Source organism: Arabidopsis thaliana, chromosome 3 (genome assembly GCF_000001735.4).
Source record: "Arabidopsis thaliana chromosome 3, partial sequence".
Taxonomy (NCBI): Eukaryota; Viridiplantae; Streptophyta; class Magnoliopsida; order Brassicales; family Brassicaceae; genus Arabidopsis; species Arabidopsis thaliana.
This window is the reverse complement of record NC_003074.8, coordinates 18,966,640-18,985,997: the sequence shown is the minus strand read 5'-3', so window position 1 is coordinate 18,985,997 and position 19,358 is coordinate 18,966,640. Positions and strand designations below refer to the sequence as shown.

Genomic DNA, 19,358 nt, shown 5'->3' with positions numbered 1-19,358 from the left:
TTGTTTATTTACCACATCTCGAATCTCCTTTTTTGTTACACAAAAGTTTCTGTACCCATATAAGCGGCATGTTTAAGTAATTAAACAACTAGGTTTTCACTTCTATCAAGTTATTTAGCTCGATTCCTCAGAAACAAAAAACAGATAACGATTTGAATTTGCTTGGATAATAAAAGTGAATGCTAAATGCTAAATCAAACAGATAAGTGAGAATGTACAGAGAGAAGTAAGAAAACAAAAGTTTATCTAAGTTTTGATATATAACAACACTAAGGAAACGTTAATAGTAATACTCCTCAGAAAGCATCGACCTTCTGCTTCTTCCATTTATGAGCAGCTTCAAGAATCTTGAGATTCATCGTCTGTGATTCTTCAGGGAAGAAGTAATCAATGTACTCTTCATACTCTGTCTCACCGTCTTCTCTAGTGATTGGCATTCTCTTCTTGAGCTTCTTGGGGAGCTTCGATTGAACAGCACTAACATCACCAAAGCTAGCCTCCATGTTCAGCCAATCTTCCAACAGGTTAGCTCGTTCTTCCTTGAGCTCCGGTTTCGACTCTTTGTAGTATGTGTTGGCTCTATCGAAAACTGCTCTGGCATGTTCAATAGTATCTTCTTGGCCTTGAGCAGCAGAAGCTTCAAACTTTGCAAAACTAAGCCACACCTTGTAATGCTTTGTACGGTCCAAGAGTCGCTCATATAAAGCTCGTGTCCTCTCTAATTCCCCTAGTGATATCTCAAAGTCAATGTATGCCCCATAGCAGCTCGGGGGTGTCAAGAACAGGCTGAGATATTGCAAGCTCAAAAATAGCTCTAGCTCGTTCTGTTTCAGCAAGAGACCTCTCAAACTCAGCAAACTTGGTCCAAGCATAGCAACTCTCAGGAGACCATTCAAGATACCGCGCATACAGCTTTCTACATCTATCTATGTTTCCCAAGTGGAGTTCAATCTCAATGTATTTCTTGAAAATCTTATGCTTTGGAGCTTTGCCAATGGCGTTTCCTAGTATCCGCCGAGCACCCGAGAGATTCAATTGCCTGATCTCAAACTGTGCAGCGAGCAACCATATCTTGGCAAAAGAGAATTTGGAGTGAGGGGATAAGATTGAGGCATTCTCTGTACACAGCTCGAGTACGCTCCACGTCTTCAGCTAGAATCTCTTCAAACAGTGCATAATCAATCCACAAGTAGATATATCTCTGCCAGTATCGTTTCTCCTCAGCGAGTGGAACATTAGCAATAGCCCTCTCATAGACTTCTCTGATCCTATCTTTATCCCCCAAAGTCTCCTCTAAGCTAATGTAATCGAACCAAGAATCGTAGTTCAAAGGGTTCTTCCTCACTTCACCTTCATACTGTAACTTTCTCCTGCCAACAATGGCATCATCAATACCTTCCTTATTCCCATACTGCTTCTCAAACGCCACAAACTTCTTGTACAAATCCTCAGCTCTTCCTTTAGGGATATGATCAAGAGCATACTTGTAAAGAAACCTAGCCCGTTCCACTTCTTTACATAGTTCTTCAAACTCAGCAAAGGCCACAAAGATCATCTCAGCTTCTTCTTCGACGTCTTTAAGCATCTCAATGGCGCGTTCGTACACAATCCTCGCAAGCGAAACTTGACTGTTCTTCATCTCAAACTTTGCGTATCGAATAAAGGAAGAAGCTTTAGGATGGCAAAGCACAAATCTCTCGTAAATCGATCTTGACCGTTCGATTTCGTTATACCTAAGTTCGAATTTGATAAAACAGAGCCAAGCTTGTTGATCTGGTGACCAATCCATCCACCGTTCAAAAATCTTTCTAGCTCCGTCGATATTACCAAGTATCTCCTCCATGTGAATATACTTATACCAAAACTGGTCCACGCGAGGTAGAATCTTCACGGCTCGATCCCAAACGTTCCTCGCATGGTTGACGGATTTGTTCCTCATCTCGAACTCTGCGTATTTGAGCCAGAGCGTATGGTTCCTGTAACTCTCGTCTTCCAAAGCTCGTTCCCACACGCTCCGAGCACGATCGTGATCCTTCTGAGACTCTTCCCAATCAGCATACCTCACCCAAACTTGTGAGTTCGTTTTTGCGCCGCGGATCTGGTCCTCAAACTCCTTCCGACGTCGGAGTCTGTACTCGGCAAGCTCATCCGAATCTGTGATCTTCTGTTTAGGCGGCCGCAGGATGCGACTGTCCTCTCTCTCTCTCGCCTCCTTCAAAACCTGCTCCGCCGTGATTTGAACCGGAGCAGGGGTTTTGTTCTTAACCATCCTTGGAATCATCATCATCTTCTTCGTCTCTTTCTTTCTTCTCTAATTACTTCGTTTCAACTCAATTTTCTTTCTTCTCTAATTATTATTTATAGCCAAACTTAATTACCAATCTGCTAATTTTCCTTTTTCCTTTTTCCGAAATCAATTTGATATTATCTCATTCTTTTTTTCTGTAAATTATGTTTTCCATTTTTTTATTTGCTAAATGGGTTTATATTTTGTCAACTGGGCCATCGGTTATGTTCAAGGCTCAAACTGTTGAAGTGTTTTTGTATAAGGCCCAACATAAGAAGAGAACTATAGTTGTTGCAGAAGTAGTTCTTTTTCCCATAAGGAATGTTGAGATGCGTAAATTCATTTCTTTGATTCTTTCCTAAATGAAAATCAGAAGGTAACTCATTCGTCTCCACCATTTTAATCACTTTGTCCCAAAACTTAGCTAGTCTTATGCGACTTATGTTCACTTTGAAGTCTCTCTTCAACGAATATCGTTTGAAGAAATCGTAGTAACCTAGCTGCATGCTCTTCTGATGCATCACAACGGTCTTTGTACCATTGAATCTCGAGTCTTGCTGGCAAGACACTAGCAAGCTCATTTAACTTAGCTGACCTCAGAATCGGAAACCAAACAATTCTTGTTGCTGTTTCTATACATTCCTTATGGAAAGGATCAGTTCTTGTGTAACCAATTAGTTTCGCTTTTGGGATCAACACCTGAAAAAATTGGAAAGACAAGATTTAGTCTAAACAAAAATTGGAAAGCCTTGCCCGTCATAACTTTGCTTCGTCGGTGAGGTTTCTCCGTGAAATTTGCCGGTAATTTTCTGCGCCGAGAAATTTAGAATTAAAACGGAGGTGTACAAAGATCAAATTGATGAAAATATTGAAAAAAAGAAAAAAAATAAAGAAGAAGAATTAAACAAAAAACGGTCGATTTCAGTATTAAACAGAAATTATTTCTATATAAATAAATCAATTAAAAGGTGAGTTAATTGTAAAATGAAAATTTTGTCTTAATTTTTATTTTACTCTTATTCCAAAGCTACAAGAGACTTCTTTTTTTTTAAAATGTCAGTGAAACTTTTTATTAAATAAATCGGTTTTTGGATCTAGAGTTTATGATTTGGGAAATTTTTAACTATGTTTTTTAATTGGCTTACTCAACAAAAATTCAAGATTAAATTAAATATCAACATAAAATTAAAAAATTAAATTATTAATTTTAGAATTCATGCTTTAAACCAATAAAAAACCAATAAAAATGATGAACTAATTATTTAACGACATTTTTCTTATTGTTAAATCTATATCGGTACTTCCGATATATTCCGCTACTCATGGATACTGGGTTCAGTTTCGGTTACGGAATTTTTGGTAGGGATTTTTAGGACCTATTCGATTATTTCTAAAAACTGGTTCGGGTTCGGTTTGGATATTTTTCGGATCGGACCAATTCGACTAATCGGTTCCGGTTTCTTTCCCGGGGCAAGGTAGAGCTAGAGATTTCGAAGAAGAAACGAAAGGGAGAGAGAGAGATAGACAAGTTCCGCGATGAACGAAGGCTCGAGCGAAGAAGTAACGAGGACGGTAATGGAAGAGAAACCAGAACAGAAACAAAGAGGATCTCTGGAGAAAGGAAGATCGTGCAAAGGCTATTTATATTACTCTTCCACTCTCAAATCCAAGTCTAAGAACCCTCGCTGCGTCGGAATCCCTCGTACTCTCCGTCAAGGTATTCGTCTTTTTTGAGTCATCGAAAGCTCCAATTTCCCCTTTGATTGATGATTTTAATGGCCGCTTCTTCTATATTAGGGTTTTAAAATCCACCGTGTAGCTCTCTGTTATTGTAATTGAATCTTATCTTATCGCAAAATTGGCCACGAAATCAATTTTAGATTAACGAAAATGGTTGATAGGTAGATTCCAATTCAGAAGTTATCTCAAAATTGAAACCATAGGCTCTGTATAACTGAAGAGAAATGTGTGTGTTTGCTTTTTTTTTTGGTAACTCAATTGTTCTTCTCTTTGCTGCTTCAATGGTTTATGCATATGCTAAAGACGTTTTATAACTTTGTAGTTCCTGATTATGTTGTTGGACAATCTGAAGCTGAAGCTTCTAAAGAAGGAAGGACCTTAGCTGATTTTTACTATGGATGTTTGGGTTATTCCGTCTACATGACTGATAAAGACTCATCTGCCATTAAGCAACATACAAAGACTCAACTTCCCGTTTGTGTCGGTCTTGAGGTTTGTCGCTCGTAACACTTTTCTCGAAAATCCATTACATTGCTTTGAAAGTTACATATTACGCCCATGGACTTTCATCTTAAGCTTACTATCAATTGAATCGGTTTGGTGAGGCAGTCTGGTCAATCTTTTTAGTTTGCTTTATGCATAATTTAGAAGACGTTATCAACTTCTGCAAAAACTGGAATATATCTAGAAGAACTTGATAAACTTCACTGGCATTAAAGAAAGAATATGGTCGACTTGGTGCTGTCTGCAATCTCTATTTTCTCCATTGAACTTTGTTATGTTCATTGCAGATATTAGCAGATAGAAGAGCAGCTTCTGGCAATACTTCATCTGTTCCAGCCCGTGTCCAAAATAGAAAAGGTACACCGAAGCTGCTCTCATTCACCAGTTTACAACAATGAAACGAGTCTTACCTCTTATGTGCTCATCATTTTTTTTTCCTATTCTCTAGATTCTCGGGAGGTGCCTGTGCCTCAGCACCAGAACAATAAACCAGCCTCTGCCACTGCCACTGCCACAAACACAGAAAACGGCTTCTTAACCAGGTAAGCAAAGAGCTTTTGCTTTCGCTGGAGATAGCTTTAAGATTTGACTTGTTGTAGCTTAATGGGTAATGGCATTGGTATTTCACTTGACTGCCTAATTGATTGTACGTGAATACAAACCTTAAAGTTTGATCCTTGTACAACTCTTGGATCTGCAGTAGTTTAGTCAAACTAATCAGTCTTATCTACCATAAAGCGTGCATTGTTGTATGTGAGTCATGAAATGAGCATTGTTTATAACACACAATATTAAATTCCGTGGGAATGTATCAGGTTCACAAGAAACGCAAACCTGGTTGCAGCAGGGGTGATGAAGAACATGAAGAGAGTTGGTAACTATGTGAAAGAAACTGTGGATGATTCCTTGGACCCATATCGCAAGCGACCAAAATAAAGAAACTTTTTACATTAGATGTGGAGACAACAAACCCAAAAAAAATGACCGACAGACGACAGGATATGAAATCTTATTTGACACTTTTTTGGATTCTCTTGAATCATCAAAATAATAAAATCAACAAAAAAAATGGCTGTATGATTTGTTTAAGCAGGCCATGTCCCAAAGTAATATGTACACCTTCCTCAGTTCTGGTTTACTGATAATATTCATATCCCAATGAGGTTCACTTTTATTACATATGAAATATCAAAACATTTCTAAGACTTTGTTCTTCATGGTGAAGACTAAACATAAAATATGAACTCTGCTTTACAACATTTACTCATAGATTCTCTGTTCTTTACACAAATGCTAACATATCAAACTTGTAGATATTTGTGTTTCTCTTACTGAAACAGAGCTTAATTATATTAATTATAAAAATCTGAAACTCATGGTCAAGTTTGGGAATTTAGAGATAATTAGCACATGGAGTAGAGTAATTAAAATGAATTGGGAAACGTGCCCATTTAGGGAAAGACAAAGACGCACGCTTTCTCTATCATCGTCGTCCGTCTGTTTCATTTGATGGTGCGGAGACGTCTAAGCGATTTCCATGGATGACACCACCTTCATAAGAACAATCCTCACCAAACCCATCTTCAAATTTTTCTTCTTTTGACCACCATTGCATGCTTACCCGATTGGGAAACTCTTTGTTATCCTTATTGATCTTCTTCCAACGGCGATTTCCCGATCCAAATTTTGGGTTGATTGAATTCAAAGTTTCCGTTTTTACAAACCAATTTCGGGAAAGTTTTCATCTTTTTTTTATGGCTGCTTACGCGAATTATCTCCGACTCGCACGACTTGGAGGAACAAGTTCAGGTGTAAACCTGTCGACTCTCAGATCATTCGGTTATTCAAATCCAGCATTTGACAAGACTCAAGAGTTTCGCTCCTCTTCTTCATCGTTAGTATCATATTCTTCGTTCAGACAATTCCACGCCAGATTCATATCTCAGCTTATCAAAACCAATGGGAAACGTTTGTTTCTTGTCGATACACTAGCTTTGGTAATAACCCTTCCTTGTTCTCTTCTTTTTTTACTTACCTGATGATCTACTGAAATCTTTTTCCAATGATTATTTTGGTTTCTGTATCACCATCATTGCTTTGAATTGTCTTATCTGATTGCTTAAACCGTAGGCAAGGTATTGATTCAAGGAACTTCTTGCATTTTGAAATGAGACAATAGAATGATTTTATTCTAGACCGGATTGATAAAATTCAATAGGATGCTATATTATTAGATATAGTCTTAAGAGTATAGTTCAAAGGAGAATTTGGTATGTGATTTTCAGGTTAGGAGCTTAGAAGCACAAGGCCTGCCTTCAAAGCAAGCCGAGGCAATAACCGGTGCTATAACTGAAGTTCTTAACGATAGCTTAGGAGTTGTTTCACAGTTAGTTGTCTCCAAGGGAGAGATGCAGAAAGTAAGTTTCTGTTGTGACAAGTCTTTGTTGCTTCATCTATTCCAAAGAGTAGGATGCGGTTATAGCAGCAGTCTAACTTTGGTTTTCTTGCTTCTGGTAGGCTGAAATGACGCAGGAATCAAACTTATCCAAGTTCAAAAGTGAAATTAATAGTTCACTGGTAAGTTGTGTTTTCAAACGTCAAATTGTTGGAAAGCCGATAGAACGAATAGCGTTGCTACTCTTTTGACCTTTTATAGTGACACCATGATTCCGAAAGATTGTTGAAAGAAGTGTATTATGTATAGGACCACCATTTCTCTTTGCTGCAACACGAGAATGAGAAACTCCGCAATGACATAGAGCGAATCCGCTCTGATATAAGGTCAGCTCCCTAATAAACCTTAAGTTTTGATTTGCTATAGACTCGATCAGTTGCACTGACTATCGCAATAACATTGCAGACACGAGATCGATAAAGTCACAGCAGGACAACGGTTGGACCTGAATCTTGAAAAAGGGTCAGAGAAACAGCTACCTTATTTCTCTGTTCTTAGGTTATGTCTTTCGAAATTGTCTGTGATATGTTTCAATGATGTCGCAGGAGGATAAGAGATGAGTTACAAAATCAAAACGGAGAAACCTCTAACCTTACAAACAAACTTGACCGTGTTAGTATTCTCATCTCTAGCTTCTGTTTGAATTATTCGTTTTGGTAGCAAAAGTGTTTATGCTTTGTTCTGTTTTCAATATTTTCAGGAGATTCACACTTTGAGAGCTCAGTTAGAAGCAGCCAAGTATGAGGTGATCAAGTACTGTATTGGTACTCTTGTCTCCATCTCAGCCGTTGGTCTCGCTGTCCTCCGGATCGTCATGTAACTCCATCTGACGGTGCCGGTTTTAAAGACCAACTCATCAATCTTCCCTGTCTTTTAATTACGGGATGAAAATCTTGGTCATGTTAATTATATATTCGTATGTTTAATGTAATTGTATTTCCCCTTTTTTATGTGAAAGAAATAAAGAATAACCAGTCTAGTAAATTTGAACCCTTCATGTATATGAATATGATGATGTTCTTTCACGGGAAAAAGGTTAAAAGATCCCTCCAAGGGACAAAGGCAACAAACTAAATGTTATCTTTAATGTATGGGATAGCTTAAGTCCCGTGAGATATATACGTTGTTAGGGTATTCCTCATGATGGTATCATACGTTGACGTTAACGAGAGCTTTAGAGCCAAGGGCTGCGATGAGATGATGAAAGTAGCCTAAGCTTGAGGAAGGGCGTGTACTAGTACTGCCTTTTTATTAAGTCAATAGATTAGGCGAGTTTTGGTGTTGTGTAGACTACTAGTCTATTCCTCTTTTTGGTAAAAACTTAATTACATGAAAGTGATCAAACACACTCGTATTTTAAAGGTATTTCAAGGTTTATGTTTTCAAAATACACATGTAATGAATATTATATCTAACTAGCAATATATGTCTTGTGTTAATTTTAATAGACGAAAGTCACCAAACGTAAAGAGAACCAAAGAAATAATGTCAAGATGAGAGAAAGTACTGGCACAAGCACATGTAAACAAGTGGTTGTTGGCTCAAGGATCTCCCAAAAAATTTGGGCACACAACTCGAGAATAACGGTACGGAACCAATCTATATATTATCTTTGTAGTCGGAGCTTTAAAAATCTACCAATTTTATGTGATAGTAGTTAAGAATGAAACTTATTTCGTGAAACTTTTAGTGGGGATGGAAGAAATTAGACAATGGACCACATTTATGTAAAAGCTAAAATAGTTGAAATTGAATCGGGTGAGAAATGCTCATCACGTGACTCCACCCACGCCTCTCTTCGGTTTCCCTCTTTTAAAAGTTTCAACTACATCAATTAGGTATACTAATTAGTATTACTAGGTTTTAACCCGCGGTAAACCGCGGACAATCGGTTTATTTGATTTTTATACTAAATATTTGAATAAATTTGATATTTTAAACTTATAAATATAAATTTTTAGTGATTAGTGAAGAATCTAATATATGATTTTGATATTATTGATTATTGATTTCGTGATTGAATATAGTGTTTTTAGATATGGAATGTGATCATATTTTGATTTCAAAAACGACATAGATTCCTTATTTTTGTTGAACGGTTTAGATTGAAGAGATTTAATTTTATTGAACGGTTTAGATTGAATCAGATCATATAAAGTTTAGGAGATTGTTAAGACCAAATTACCCTTAATGATTTTGAATAGCAAAGAACAAAATCCAAAATTGAAATCAAAATTGAGGCCAAATTAGACAAAATTTCAATTTGTACTTGCCTTTTAATAATAAAGGGATGTTTAAAGGATAGCAATTTGGCAATAATTATCCAAAGTGAGTTTATAACAAATTGATATATAAGTAAGACATAATTCGAAAATTTGTATCTCTTACAAAGAGGATCCTATATAGTTTCAAATGTATGTGTTATGCATATTCATGCATGTAGCTTCCATGCTTGTAAAATATGCCTCGTTTTGAATAATTGTGTTTTCCTTTGAAGTATTGATATAAAAAGTATTATCAACTGAATACATTATGCAAGTTTGAACTTAGATACTAGTGATATGGTGCGATAACGACATTAAAACAAATTATTAACCCTAGCACAAAATATATAGTGAGGAATACCAAATTATTATTATTGATTAATGACAATGCTATCTATCAGTCTACCAAAATGGAGTTTAAAAAATAACTATCGCATTTTCAATAACTATCGAAAGGGAACCAACGGGATCATGACGTTGAAATATTAACAAACTTAAATAATGAAGTAGATCAAATGGATGTCGAATGTCCCCATGTGGCCATGTCTTAGTGTCATGTATTAAAATTTCGAACGGTTTCATATTCTCTCCAAGGTTAAAGAGATTATATGTTTTACCGTAGATACAACATTAAAGGAGGTTCAGAGAAAGCAGCGAAACAAAACGACATATGACTTTTAAAGCTCTAAATATGACCAGTCATTATTAAAATCTGAAACTACGACTACCACGAACAATAATCAAGTTAATACAAACTAAAAGTTCAAAATAATTAATCAGAAAGTACTTGATGCTAAAACTGAACCGGGTCAGATCCTAATTATGTTCCCTATTTCTTCAAAAACTCGGCACAACCTGAACCAGCGGGTTTAAATCAAGTTTATCAGCCTTGTCGAACATCTTCTTAATTCCGTTGTACACATCTCAATGAATTTAACAGTGGTGATTAGAATGGAGCCCACTCGAAACTCTACCACGCATTGCACAACGTCTACAATCCGAATGGTCAAAAATGTAATGTGTATATATAAAGTAAAAACCAAAATGTATACCTTCAACGTAGAAATAGTAATTTCTCAAACTTTTAATGTTTATGCTTCTTGTGTAATTTTCCCTTAAATATAGCCAAAAGAAAAACATATGATTTGTTATTAAAAAATTAGCAAATTAAAAAAGAGTATGATCTCACTTTTGAAATCAGGAGACGTTTTCATCGTTGTGAAGGAGAAAGCTAAGCGTGTGAGACGAATGTTAAAACTAGTATATATATATTCGAATTGTTTAGTTAGTTACATATTATGCAGCATTTACGAAACACGTACTAAAAGCTATTATTAATAGTCAACTCAACTAAAACCATACGAGGAATAAAGTCCCAAGGTAAATTGGTAATTCGTGATAATCTCAAAGATATGGTCAACGAATATTATCACATTGCAAAAATGGATAATATTATCACGTCAACTAAGGTCGTATTCAATCTCCAAAAATACGCAGAGTAATAAATTAGTCAATAAGAGAGTGTGCCCAGTACGTTTATTTTTCTTTTTTCAGTTATTGTATATATTTTTATTTGTGAAATTTGTTTTTTTTTTCAGTTATATTATGTCAATTTTAGAAATACAAGAGAAAATGTGATGGATATAAATAAGTAACAACAAAAAATTGGAGTTACTAACCCTGAAATAAAGCCTACTCCTAATTTGGTATAAATTGATCTCATATTTTATACACTTGATAACTATCAGTCTACCAATAATTATTGAGCATACATTCTAACTAGAAAATGAACCATCTCTATCAATTAATATAAAAACTATATATTATAACGTAAATATAACGTTAGAGGAGGTTAAGAAAAAAAGAATTCTGAAAATTAATGCGAAACAAAACAAATATAATAGTAAGAGTTTTAAAAGTTTTAACCAGTTACTAAATCTAAAAACCTACTACGACTAACAAACAAAAAATCAAATTTGTAATTTAAAACATACATAACCCGTTAACATACTAACTGGTGATAAATCTGAACCGGGTCGGATCCTAATTCTGCTCCTTTAAAAACCTTCCACAATTTCTTCAAAAACTCGAGACAACCTGAACCGTCTGAACCGGCTGGTTCAAACCGGTTTCTTCAGCACCGTCAGAAGTCTCTTTCTTCCTACGCATCTCAATGACTTTACTGTGGTGGTTTGAGTGAAGCTCACTCGAAAATGTTGGGCTACAAGCGGGTCTATATTCGGGTAGTAACCGACCCGATTTGTAACGCACACCACACGCATTACACAACGTCTTCGCTCCTAATGGTCCTGCTCTCCACTGCGGCGTTTTCTGAACTCCACAATGACCACACTGCCGCGTCTGCGTCTGCGTTTGCGTTTGCGTCTGACCAGCGTTTTTCCAAACTTTCTTCTTCTTTTGTGTTTTAGTCATTGGCTCATCAAGAAACTGACCGCTGGCGAGCCATAGAGGGCTTGAAGGACGAGGAGAGGACGACGAAGATGTTGTAGAGCTTGAAGATGAGTCGGTTAACGACTGCGAACCATGAGACCAGACTCTGACTCCGGTTCTGGCTCGTTTGGGTCTGGTTTTGACGGCCGGATGTTGGGATTTGAAGCAGGTCTCCTCTTTAACCGGTTGTACAAGATGTCTCCGATTTCCGGTTAACCAAACCGGTTTATTCGTCGGAGCAGAATACGGCGTGAAAGAAGAATCATCTACGAAATTTGATAACCATTCAAGTTCCGCTATATCATCCATCTAACAATCAAAACATGAAAAGCAAGAAATTAACAATGCAATGACTGATAATTTTTATAAATTTTGCGAAAATGAAAACACAAATTCATACCGGAACGGAAAGCCCGCTAGTGTGGAAATCAGCGGTGGAGAAATCGTTGCTCCGGTGAAGGGTATTTTCGTCAGAGACTCCTCTTTTTCGTTGTACTTTCAATTCAGCCTCATCCTCAACCAAAACGTCGTCGTCTTCTTCTTCTTTTGAGAAGTCAAGCAAGTCGTCGACGGAGAAATCATCGCCATTTTGAGCGCCGCCGGTTAGGGTTTTGTCTTTCATGTTACTGTTCTTCAACGTCAATTCAACACTCTCCATTATTTCCTATCAAACCCCACCAACACAAATTAGGTTTTCTTCTTTTCTTTTGGCTTCCTCAGAATTATCAAAAACTCTCCAAAAATTATCTTTAAAAAAAAAACTCCCCCCGAAAAAAAAAACGTTCCTTTATTTTTCCAAATTCAAACAGAAAAACCCAAAAGAAAAATCACGAAAACCCAGAACCACAACTTGGTGAAACGAACCATGATTTGACTAAGCCACAGATAAAAATTCAATCTTTTTCAAACAATGTGACGAGTAAGTAACCTTCAAAAAAAACTAAAATTGGAATTACCTGAGATGAGAAGAGACAGAGAGTGAAGAGAGGAGATATGTCGGTGAATGAGAAGAAGAAGAAGAGTGGTGAGAATTTAGAAGAAGAGGTGAGTTTGGTAAAGCATTGAATATGATAGTGACTCCAGACCAAAGCCCTCTTCTCCTAAAACTAAAAAAGTTGTGAGTTTCTCTTCTTTATTCTTTCTCAATCTCTTATTTTCCCAAGAACCAAAAAAAAAAGATAAAAATTGAAATATTTTGCTTTGGTGGGAACTATTTTTTTTTACCTTTTTACTCAACCGGCAAAAATTCATAAAAATGTCTACTTTTTGTAAATTCAAAGCGTACATACGCGCTACTGTGAAACGAGAGATGACTGAAAAAAGAACGGTCTCGTTTTCGTTACCCAATCACATACATATTTGGGCTGTATTGGGCTATGTTGGGCTGGGCTTTCTGAAATTTTACGATTTGGGTATCTCATTAACAATGGCTTTTCTCCTCCCGTCTTCTTCAATTCAAAACTGTTTGTGATGATTACTCAGCGATATGCGATTAAAAGCTTCAAATTTGCAGAAACCCATCTTCTTCAGCTCCTACTCTGCCCATGATGTCAGATTCTCTTCTTTCTTAACCTCTCTTTTGAATTCATATGTGGGCTTAAGATTGTTGGTTTCATTTCATGTCTACTTTATTCCTTTTGTAATTTGACTTTTCGCTACCTGTCAATAGCTTATGGTGAATTTGGCTTGTGGTATCGCTAAAGCATCATAATCTCTTCTTCATTACTGCTATGTTTCTACTTGTTGGAACAAAATTTCATTTATTGGTGTGCCTTACTTTTCCCAGTGAAATGATTCATAGCCTTACAAGAGAATATCATAACCATGTTAAAAAAAGCAATATGAAGTAAGGAAAACAAAAATGTTCTAATTAGTCTATATAGTTTAAGAAGACTAAAGCTATTTCTTATACTGACAAATTCTTTTGGGGATTATAGATATGAGTAGTGTGTTGTATTATAATGATGCTTCTGCTACTTTCAAATGCAGATTCTCAGAGCGTCTTTCATTGAGAAGTTTCTGGTCTCCAGAATCCTTTTTGTGCACTTAAGATTCCTTCTTGGTGTTTGGAGAAAGTTAAGTGAACATCCCAGTGCAGTGACTTCAACATGTTCTCAACTTCTCTTATCACATTTGATTCGTCACGAACTATTAGTTTACCTCCTGGTCTTACTATTCTATCCACTTCTGCCATTACTGGAACAAGATTGCACCTTTCAAAACAAAACAAAACAAGAGACTTATTGTTGATGAAACGTTACCAAAAGGTGTGGATATTATGAGTTACGCTTATACCTTGTTCTCAACTTTGAGAAAAGATGATCTGCATGTAAGAGATCATAGCTTCGAGGGTATGTGCTAAATGATTCACACCAGTCATGATATATTCCGAATAGGCCTCTCTCGTAGATTATCGGTAGTGTATCTGGTGAATTTATGTTTACTACATTCATTACCCACACCTGTAGGTCCTTCAGAGCTGCTGCAAACCTGCATTTTTACGTAGTTAGTAAAAAAAGGTTTAGTTTTGGTAAGTGAGATTTTAGTTTGATTTGTTTTCGTTGATGCTCACCCTCCGTAGACAGCTCGCATGTCCATTACATTCCTCACATTTGACCAGCTGATTCCTATTTCATTCATGTATACTTTGCTTACAACATGTTTCCAGTGTTCATAATCTGTAGTGAAATCTCGAGGAGCTGGTTTCCCATATATCCCCATTTGAGAGCTGTTTAACCAGTAAGGCGGTGTTTGAAGCCGACGGGGCCAATTCACGGGCCACTTGCTTCCTCTCTCGACCACATTGGTAGGAACTTTATGCATACATGCTTGTAGGGGTACATACCTGAAATTTCCATTCAAGTTTTGACTTTCTTTGTTCTGTTAAAACCTTATGGTTATTCATTCCCTATGCAAATTGTGGAAACAATCATACCAGGCTGCATTTGCATCGTCGTTGTTTTTGCACAGTGGAGGCTTGTTGTGCTTTCTTTTCTCGTAACATTCATTGGTGGCAGGTTTCTGGTAGATTGCAGCACCAATACCATTGAGTTTATCCTTGTTGATTGTCACAAGTTCCCAGCACAAGGATTTTGTCAACGCGGACATTTCTACATCACTCAAAACATCTCAGGTTCAGTGAAACAAACAAAAGAAGGAGGAACTCTAGTTAAGTTCAAGCATTTTACTTTAGTCATTACCTTTCCAGATTTGAACATCTTCTTCAAGCTTCTGGTAGACTGGTGTTGCTGACCAGACAAAATAACCTCCAGGCCTAAGCATCCGATTAAGTTCCAGAAGAAGCATACCACCCTCATTATGCCATGGGACTCTACAACGTGCACAGTGGATAAGATCAAACACTCTGCTCGGGAATGGCAGTCGCTTAGAGCCCATAACTGCTGAGATGGCTGGAATCTTTCTTTCAAGAGCAAACTGGACTTGAGCCTCGTGTTCATCTTTTGGTGCAAGAGACATTGCTATAACATCTCTTTCAAAGAGGAAACCGCCAAAGCTCGCCACTCCACATCCAACATCCAATATGACCCGAGTACGTTTACCCCACGCAATGTTTTTCAAAGACTGCCATAGTAGAAAAAAGGAACCATTATATTCTGCATAAAATTTCTATCTTTTACTTGTTGCAGTTTTAACACTATACTGAAATCAAGAAATGAGTGTTCACCTGCTGAAGAAAATCGATATAATGAAGAGCTCCATGGATGAACTGTGTTCCACCACCAGGAAACGTCAAGAACTCGCCAGTGACCTTCACCCAGTTCTGATGTCCTTTTACCTCAGCTAGCTTTGTGTGTGGGACATTGTGGTACCATATCTACTAGATCACATGTGAGTTAACTTCTATCCAATTTTACATTATATCACCTCAAGGAAATTTTTTTTTTTTTTTATAGAAATTTTTACCTTATCTCTGCTTTCAGGCCACTTGATGGCCTCCTTATAACCTTCTGGGAGGGGGACGAGACACGTTGGTGGGTCTTCTGGGCAATGTCTCTCTCTGTGCTCAAAATGTCTTCTACTCCTTAGTTTCATTATAGCTTCTTCGTTGTCTAGGCATGGTATATAGTCAGTTCCTGCAGTTGCATTGCACAGCACCCATGCATTTCCATCCATAATCCTCTCTACGGTGTTTGATTCAGATGTCTGTCTTTGTTTCTCGTCCTTAGATTCTGTTGCCTGACTCTTCCATGACTTCTGTGATTCTGCAGATTCTTTCGGTATTCCAGAGCCAAAACCACTGGCTTCTGAACCCTGTTCGTGTTTTTTCTCATCCTTCCGCTCTTCTTGTTGCTCCATGTTTTCGTCCTTTGATGTGCTCTCTTCTTCTTTGTTTCCGCTTTCTTCCTCTGCTGTGGTATGTTCTTCCTGTTGGCCATTCTCATCTTTCATGCTCTTCTCTCCCTTCCCGTTTTCTTCACTAGCTGTTGTCTTCTCCTCGTTTTGTTGTCCGGTTTCCTCATTCCCTGAGTTTTGTTCCTCTGGTTGTCCGTTTTCTTCATTCTTTGAGGTCTCTGATGTTTCCCCCTGCCCCGTTTCCATAGGTTGTTCTTGTTTGGTCGCATCTGTGAATGTCACATCCGTATTCGAATCCTGTTCTTGCCCTTGTTTATTTCCTTGTTCCACATCCGGCTGTTCCTTCCCTTGTCCCTGCTCTTGCCCTTGAGTCCCTTTGGGCTGAGTCCCAGCGTCCTCGTCCCGCTGTTGTTTCTGTTCCTTTTCAAACTCCTTGACGACTTTTTTCATCTGACCCTCCTCACTCTCTTGCACCGTCTGGTTCTCCTTGCCGTTATCTTTCTCTTTTTCCTCGGAAATTTTGTCATCGTTGTTTTGTTGGGTCTCTTGTGTTTGAGTCTTTGAGCTCGTCGTTTCACTCTTCTCTTTCGCTGACTTCCGTTGCTCGTCTTCAGACTTTACGGCATCGTCTGGAAGCTTTCCCGGATTGTCTTCAAATGCCTGTTGCTCATCAGACTCTTGTTTCGTGGGTTCGGGCTCATCATTACCGTTTGAAGAGGCAGACACATCACTCCTCTCTGTCTCTGCGACAGCCGCTCGAGTGGAGCCTTGTGTGATCTGCGGTGGAATAACGGAATTGGAAGAAAGCATCCACACCCCGAAGACACACAGAGCCACAAAGATGACCATTGTAATGGTCGACGCATAGGACGACGTCGAAGTGCGTTTGTTGCCACGTCCCCTCCCGAAGGCCATCTTTACGGTCTTGCGTATAGTACTAGTTATGGAGAAAGAAGAAGAAGAAAAATGAAGGAGTAAAATGGGAGTTGAAGGAAGTAAAAATAGAAGAAAAAGAAGAGAAAGAGAGGTTGTGAAGAGACAAGACTGGATCAAAGATCCTATAGAGTCGGATATGGGACTTTCAATTTCGTGTCTCTAAATTTAGTTATGGTCTCTGTGTTTCATATTTTGTTGTCCATGAAAAATTAGTGCCATGTAATCCAATGTTAACTTGTAACGCCTAGTCAAGGATATATTAAACATGGCAAGCTTGTGCTTTTTTGGTATAATGTATTCGAAGACTGTTTAATTTGAATTTTGATTGATTAAGTATGTTGATTTCAATTTGAGTGTATTTTTTGGTTGTTATGGTATTATTTATAAAAACATGTTTGACTGGAATTCTCTGTTTGTTCTCTTGTATTTTTTTATATTTGTGTTTGTATTGGATTACATATGTTCCGTTCATTTGAACTAAACAACTCCAAATGGATTAAGAAAAAGTTTTGATTCACTAATATAAGTAATAATAGTTTAGTACCTTCTCAATTTTTGCATCTTTCACAAAACTATATGTTTTATTTTAAAGTTGCTTTTTACTTTTGAGATACTAATAAAATGTGTAGTGTGAGCATTAGTATGAAGATCAGTTTCTCCTACGTTTGGTTCAGTTCTTTCCCTAATTAAAACTCACATAACTCAAATGTCAATCATTGGTATAAACATCACACATGTCTTCTCTTTATTGGTCTACTATATATCCAGTTGTAACATTCATCCTGCAAATTTGCAAAATGTGTATAGTATTATTTGCTTATTGTCATCAATGCACCAAAAGGTCCAAAAGACATCCAAATAGTATAATTATTTTCTTTGAGTGGAACCTGAAGCTTTGGATTTATAAATGTCGGACAATGACAAATTTTAGATTTTTAGTCTTGGAAATTTTAGCCAGCATTTTTATGATTTTATCTCTTTTGGCTTTCTTCTCAGAATATTAAATTATCCAAATAAGAGACATCAAATTTACATAGAAACTATATGAGAACACACAACAAAAGGGATACGACACTATACTGGTGGATCTAGTAAGAAACATCATATAAAGATTAGAAATGAATAAATTTTGTGGGATATGACAAGCTGTGGGATACGGCAGAGAGTAAAAGTCGGAACGAGTCGGCCGATTGGACCGCAGCACTATTTGAATGTACCAAATTTACCGATTATGTAATGTTGTCACGCAATATATCTCAATTGTATAAGGGATCCAGTTTTGTTTTTCCCATTGTATTATTGTTTCTTATATATCCTCTTTCACATCATATATTACATATTTTTGTATGATATATTACATACTTTAAGAAAGCTAAACCAAAATTAAATGTGAGAGTATGAAAGAAGAGAAGACGAAGATGGGGTTGTTTGTATTTAGTTTTTTTTTTTTGGTTTAAGGGTTGTTTGTATTTAAATGAGCAAAACCGAAATGATTGATGAAAAAGAGAGGAAGGAGGAGTAAATAGCTTTCTGTAGCCAAACATACTCGTCTGAAATTGATGGCATTGCATTCCATATTTATATATTTCTTAGTATGTAATATATATAGGTTTCACATATATGATATATCCACTATGAGAATCTGCAAAATCTCTATCTATTAATATATATGTGTGTGTATATCATCGTGTAGGGTGTAAAAATACATCTCATGCAAGGATGCCTTATATATACGTAAGCTTACATGAAAGGTAAACTCCTTATGATCATTAATTTTCTTCGACCATGTTACCTTACAAGTTATGATTGATTTAGTTATACAAATAAAAATAATATCGCGTCCATTTGAAATTAGACATGGTTTTGACACTGATCATGCATATAAGAAAAGTTTAATATCCTATTGTATTCTTACAAAGGATGTTAACTTTTAAATTATATTTTATATTAAATTTCTATTTAAGTAATTTTAAAGAGACAATGAGATCATTTCTTGACAAACGTTACATTTAAATCATTAAAAACCCTTTTTAAAACAGAAACATTCCCTCAAGATCATGAAAAGACTTATTTTAAAATAGAGAAAGATTAGTAGTATTGTTCAAGACTTCTAGTCAATGTGAAAGAATAGAAAAATCAAAAACCTGATAGTAGAAATTAACTAAATCATTATAGTAAACTAGTAATGAAAGAACTAATGGTGTGGGCAACGGCGGGAGAAGTAACTAATTGGGATTAACGTACATTGTAGAACGCACCCTCATGTCACATCTATACATGTCGCTCTTCTAGTCATCTTCTCTGATTCTATCACATGTCAATTATGGCATACATCAATTACTAGTAACTAACAAATAATACACTTTAGAAACCATTAAATGCATGGGATGGGCAGACCATATTCTGT

The 19,358-nt window shown here is 36.8% G+C and overlaps 5 protein-coding genes and 2 long non-coding RNA genes across 23 annotated transcripts; 4 read left to right on the top strand and 3 right to left on the bottom strand.

Moving 5' to 3' along the window:
* Window positions 1-128: 128 nt before the first annotated feature.
* Window positions 129-2,372, bottom strand: AT3G51110 (Tetratricopeptide repeat (TPR)-like superfamily protein). Its single transcript, NM_114971.2, has one exon. The coding sequence runs from the start codon at window positions 2,285-2,287 to the stop codon at window positions 1,046-1,048; it is 1,242 nt and encodes a 413-aa protein (NP_566944.1). The 5' UTR covers window positions 2,288-2,372; the 3' UTR covers window positions 129-1,045.
* A 1,218-nt stretch (window positions 2,373-3,590) lies between these two features.
* On the top strand, window positions 3,591-5,781 carry AT3G51100 (altered inheritance of mitochondria protein). 3 transcript variants are annotated; one of them, NM_114970.5, is made up of 5 exons: window positions 3,591-4,004; window positions 4,350-4,519; window positions 4,819-4,888; window positions 4,980-5,073; window positions 5,347-5,781. In NM_114970.5, the coding sequence occupies exons 1-5, from the start codon at window positions 3,824-3,826 to the stop codon at window positions 5,465-5,467; spliced, it is 636 nt and encodes a 211-aa protein (NP_190679.1). In that variant the 5' UTR covers window positions 3,591-3,823; the 3' UTR covers window positions 5,468-5,781. The 3 variants fall into 3 exon arrangements, with proteins under 3 accessions (NP_190679.1, NP_001118816.1, NP_974409.1); NM_001125344.1 differs by having other exon boundaries at window positions 3,707-4,004; window positions 4,380-4,519; window positions 5,347-5,735; NM_202680.3 differs by having other exon boundaries at window positions 3,707-4,004; window positions 4,980-5,367.
* A 163-nt stretch (window positions 5,782-5,944) lies between these two features.
* On the top strand, window positions 5,945-8,074 carry AT3G51090 (coiled-coil 90B-like protein (DUF1640)). 2 transcript variants are annotated; one of them, NM_114969.4, is made up of 7 exons: window positions 5,945-6,528; window positions 6,817-6,948; window positions 7,049-7,108; window positions 7,236-7,312; window positions 7,392-7,448; window positions 7,532-7,598; window positions 7,687-8,074. In NM_114969.4, the coding sequence occupies exons 1-7, from the start codon at window positions 6,145-6,147 to the stop codon at window positions 7,804-7,806; spliced, it is 897 nt and encodes a 298-aa protein (NP_566943.1). In that variant the 5' UTR covers window positions 5,945-6,144; the 3' UTR covers window positions 7,807-8,074. The 2 variants fall into 2 exon arrangements, with proteins under 2 accessions (NP_566943.1, NP_001327223.1); NM_001339489.1 differs by having other exon boundaries at window positions 5,994-6,528; window positions 7,532-8,051.
* Window positions 8,075-11,105: 3,031 nt separating this feature from the next.
* Window positions 11,106-12,872, bottom strand: GATA6 (GATA transcription factor 6). Its single transcript, NM_114968.4, has 3 exons — window positions 12,658-12,872; window positions 12,102-12,365; window positions 11,106-12,010 (listed from the first exon to the last, which is right to left on the bottom strand). Exons 2-3 carry the CDS (start codon window positions 12,357-12,359, stop codon window positions 11,330-11,332), a joined length of 939 nt encoding a protein of 312 aa, NP_190677.1. The 5' UTR covers window positions 12,360-12,365; window positions 12,658-12,872; the 3' UTR covers window positions 11,106-11,329.
* Window positions 12,873-13,127: 255 nt separating this feature from the next.
* AT3G51075 lies at window positions 13,128-17,349 on the top strand. 13 transcript variants are annotated; one of them, NR_141662.1, is made up of 7 exons: window positions 13,128-13,250; window positions 13,691-14,231; window positions 14,370-14,507; window positions 14,719-14,869; window positions 14,974-15,251; window positions 15,349-15,550; window positions 16,630-17,349. It is a non-coding gene; the product is annotated as an other RNA (long non-coding RNA). The 13 variants fall into 13 exon arrangements; NR_141657.1 differs by having other exon boundaries at window positions 15,643-17,349; NR_141660.1 differs by adding an exon at window positions 15,643-15,693 and having other exon boundaries at window positions 13,173-13,250; window positions 13,691-14,052; window positions 14,170-14,507; window positions 14,974-15,550; window positions 15,931-17,286.
* AT3G08175 lies at window positions 13,213-13,490 on the top strand. Its single transcript, NR_141403.1, has one exon. It is a non-coding gene; the product is annotated as an other RNA (long non-coding RNA).
* AT3G51070 (S-adenosyl-L-methionine-dependent methyltransferases superfamily protein) lies at window positions 13,444-16,930 on the bottom strand (the record flags this gene model as incomplete). Of its 2 annotated transcripts, NM_114967.2 has the most annotated exons (7): window positions 13,444-13,914; window positions 13,997-14,191; window positions 14,274-14,546; window positions 14,637-14,811; window positions 14,902-15,283; window positions 15,387-15,536; window positions 15,626-16,930. In NM_114967.2, the coding sequence occupies 7 exons, from the start codon at window positions 16,928-16,930 to the stop codon at window positions 13,707-13,709; spliced, it is 2,688 nt and encodes an 895-aa protein (NP_190676.1). The 2 variants fall into 2 exon arrangements, with proteins under 2 accessions (NP_190676.1, NP_001325928.1); NM_001339488.1 differs by lacking the exon at window positions 13,444-13,914 and having other exon boundaries at window positions 13,978-14,191.
* Window positions 17,350-19,358: the final 2,009 nt, after the last annotated feature.

Excerpts from the sequence above, each read along its gene's own strand:
- AT3G51090 (NM_114969.4), top strand. The coding sequence starts at position 6,145 with ATGCTTACCCGATTGGGAAACTCTTTGTTATCCTTATTGATCTTCTTC. Across the intron at positions 6,949-7,048 it reads CCAAGGGAGAGATGCAGAAA|GCTGAAATGACGCAGGAATC; the intron begins GTAAGTTTCTGT and ends TGCTTCTGGTAG. Across the intron at positions 7,599-7,686 it reads TTACAAACAAACTTGACCGT|GAGATTCACACTTTGAGAGC; the intron begins GTTAGTATTCTC and ends CAATATTTTCAG.
- GATA6 (NM_114968.4), bottom strand. The coding sequence starts at position 12,359 with ATGGAGAGTGTTGAATTGACGTTGAAGAACAGTAACATGAAAGACAAA. Across the intron at positions 12,011-12,101 it reads CTAGCGGGCTTTCCGTTCCG|ATGGATGATATAGCGGAACT; the intron begins GTATGAATTTGT and ends TTTGATTGTTAG.
- AT3G51100 (NM_114970.5), top strand. The coding sequence starts at position 3,824 with ATGAACGAAGGCTCGAGCGAAGAAGTAACGAGGACGGTAATGGAAGAG. Across the intron at positions 4,520-4,818 it reads CCGTTTGTGTCGGTCTTGAG|ATATTAGCAGATAGAAGAGC; the intron begins GTTTGTCGCTCG and ends TGTTCATTGCAG. Across the intron at positions 5,074-5,346 it reads GAAAACGGCTTCTTAACCAG|GTTCACAAGAAACGCAAACC; the intron begins GTAAGCAAAGAG and ends GGAATGTATCAG.
- AT3G51110 (NM_114971.2), bottom strand. The coding sequence starts at position 2,287 with ATGATGATGATTCCAAGGATGGTTAAGAACAAAACCCCTGCTCCGGTT.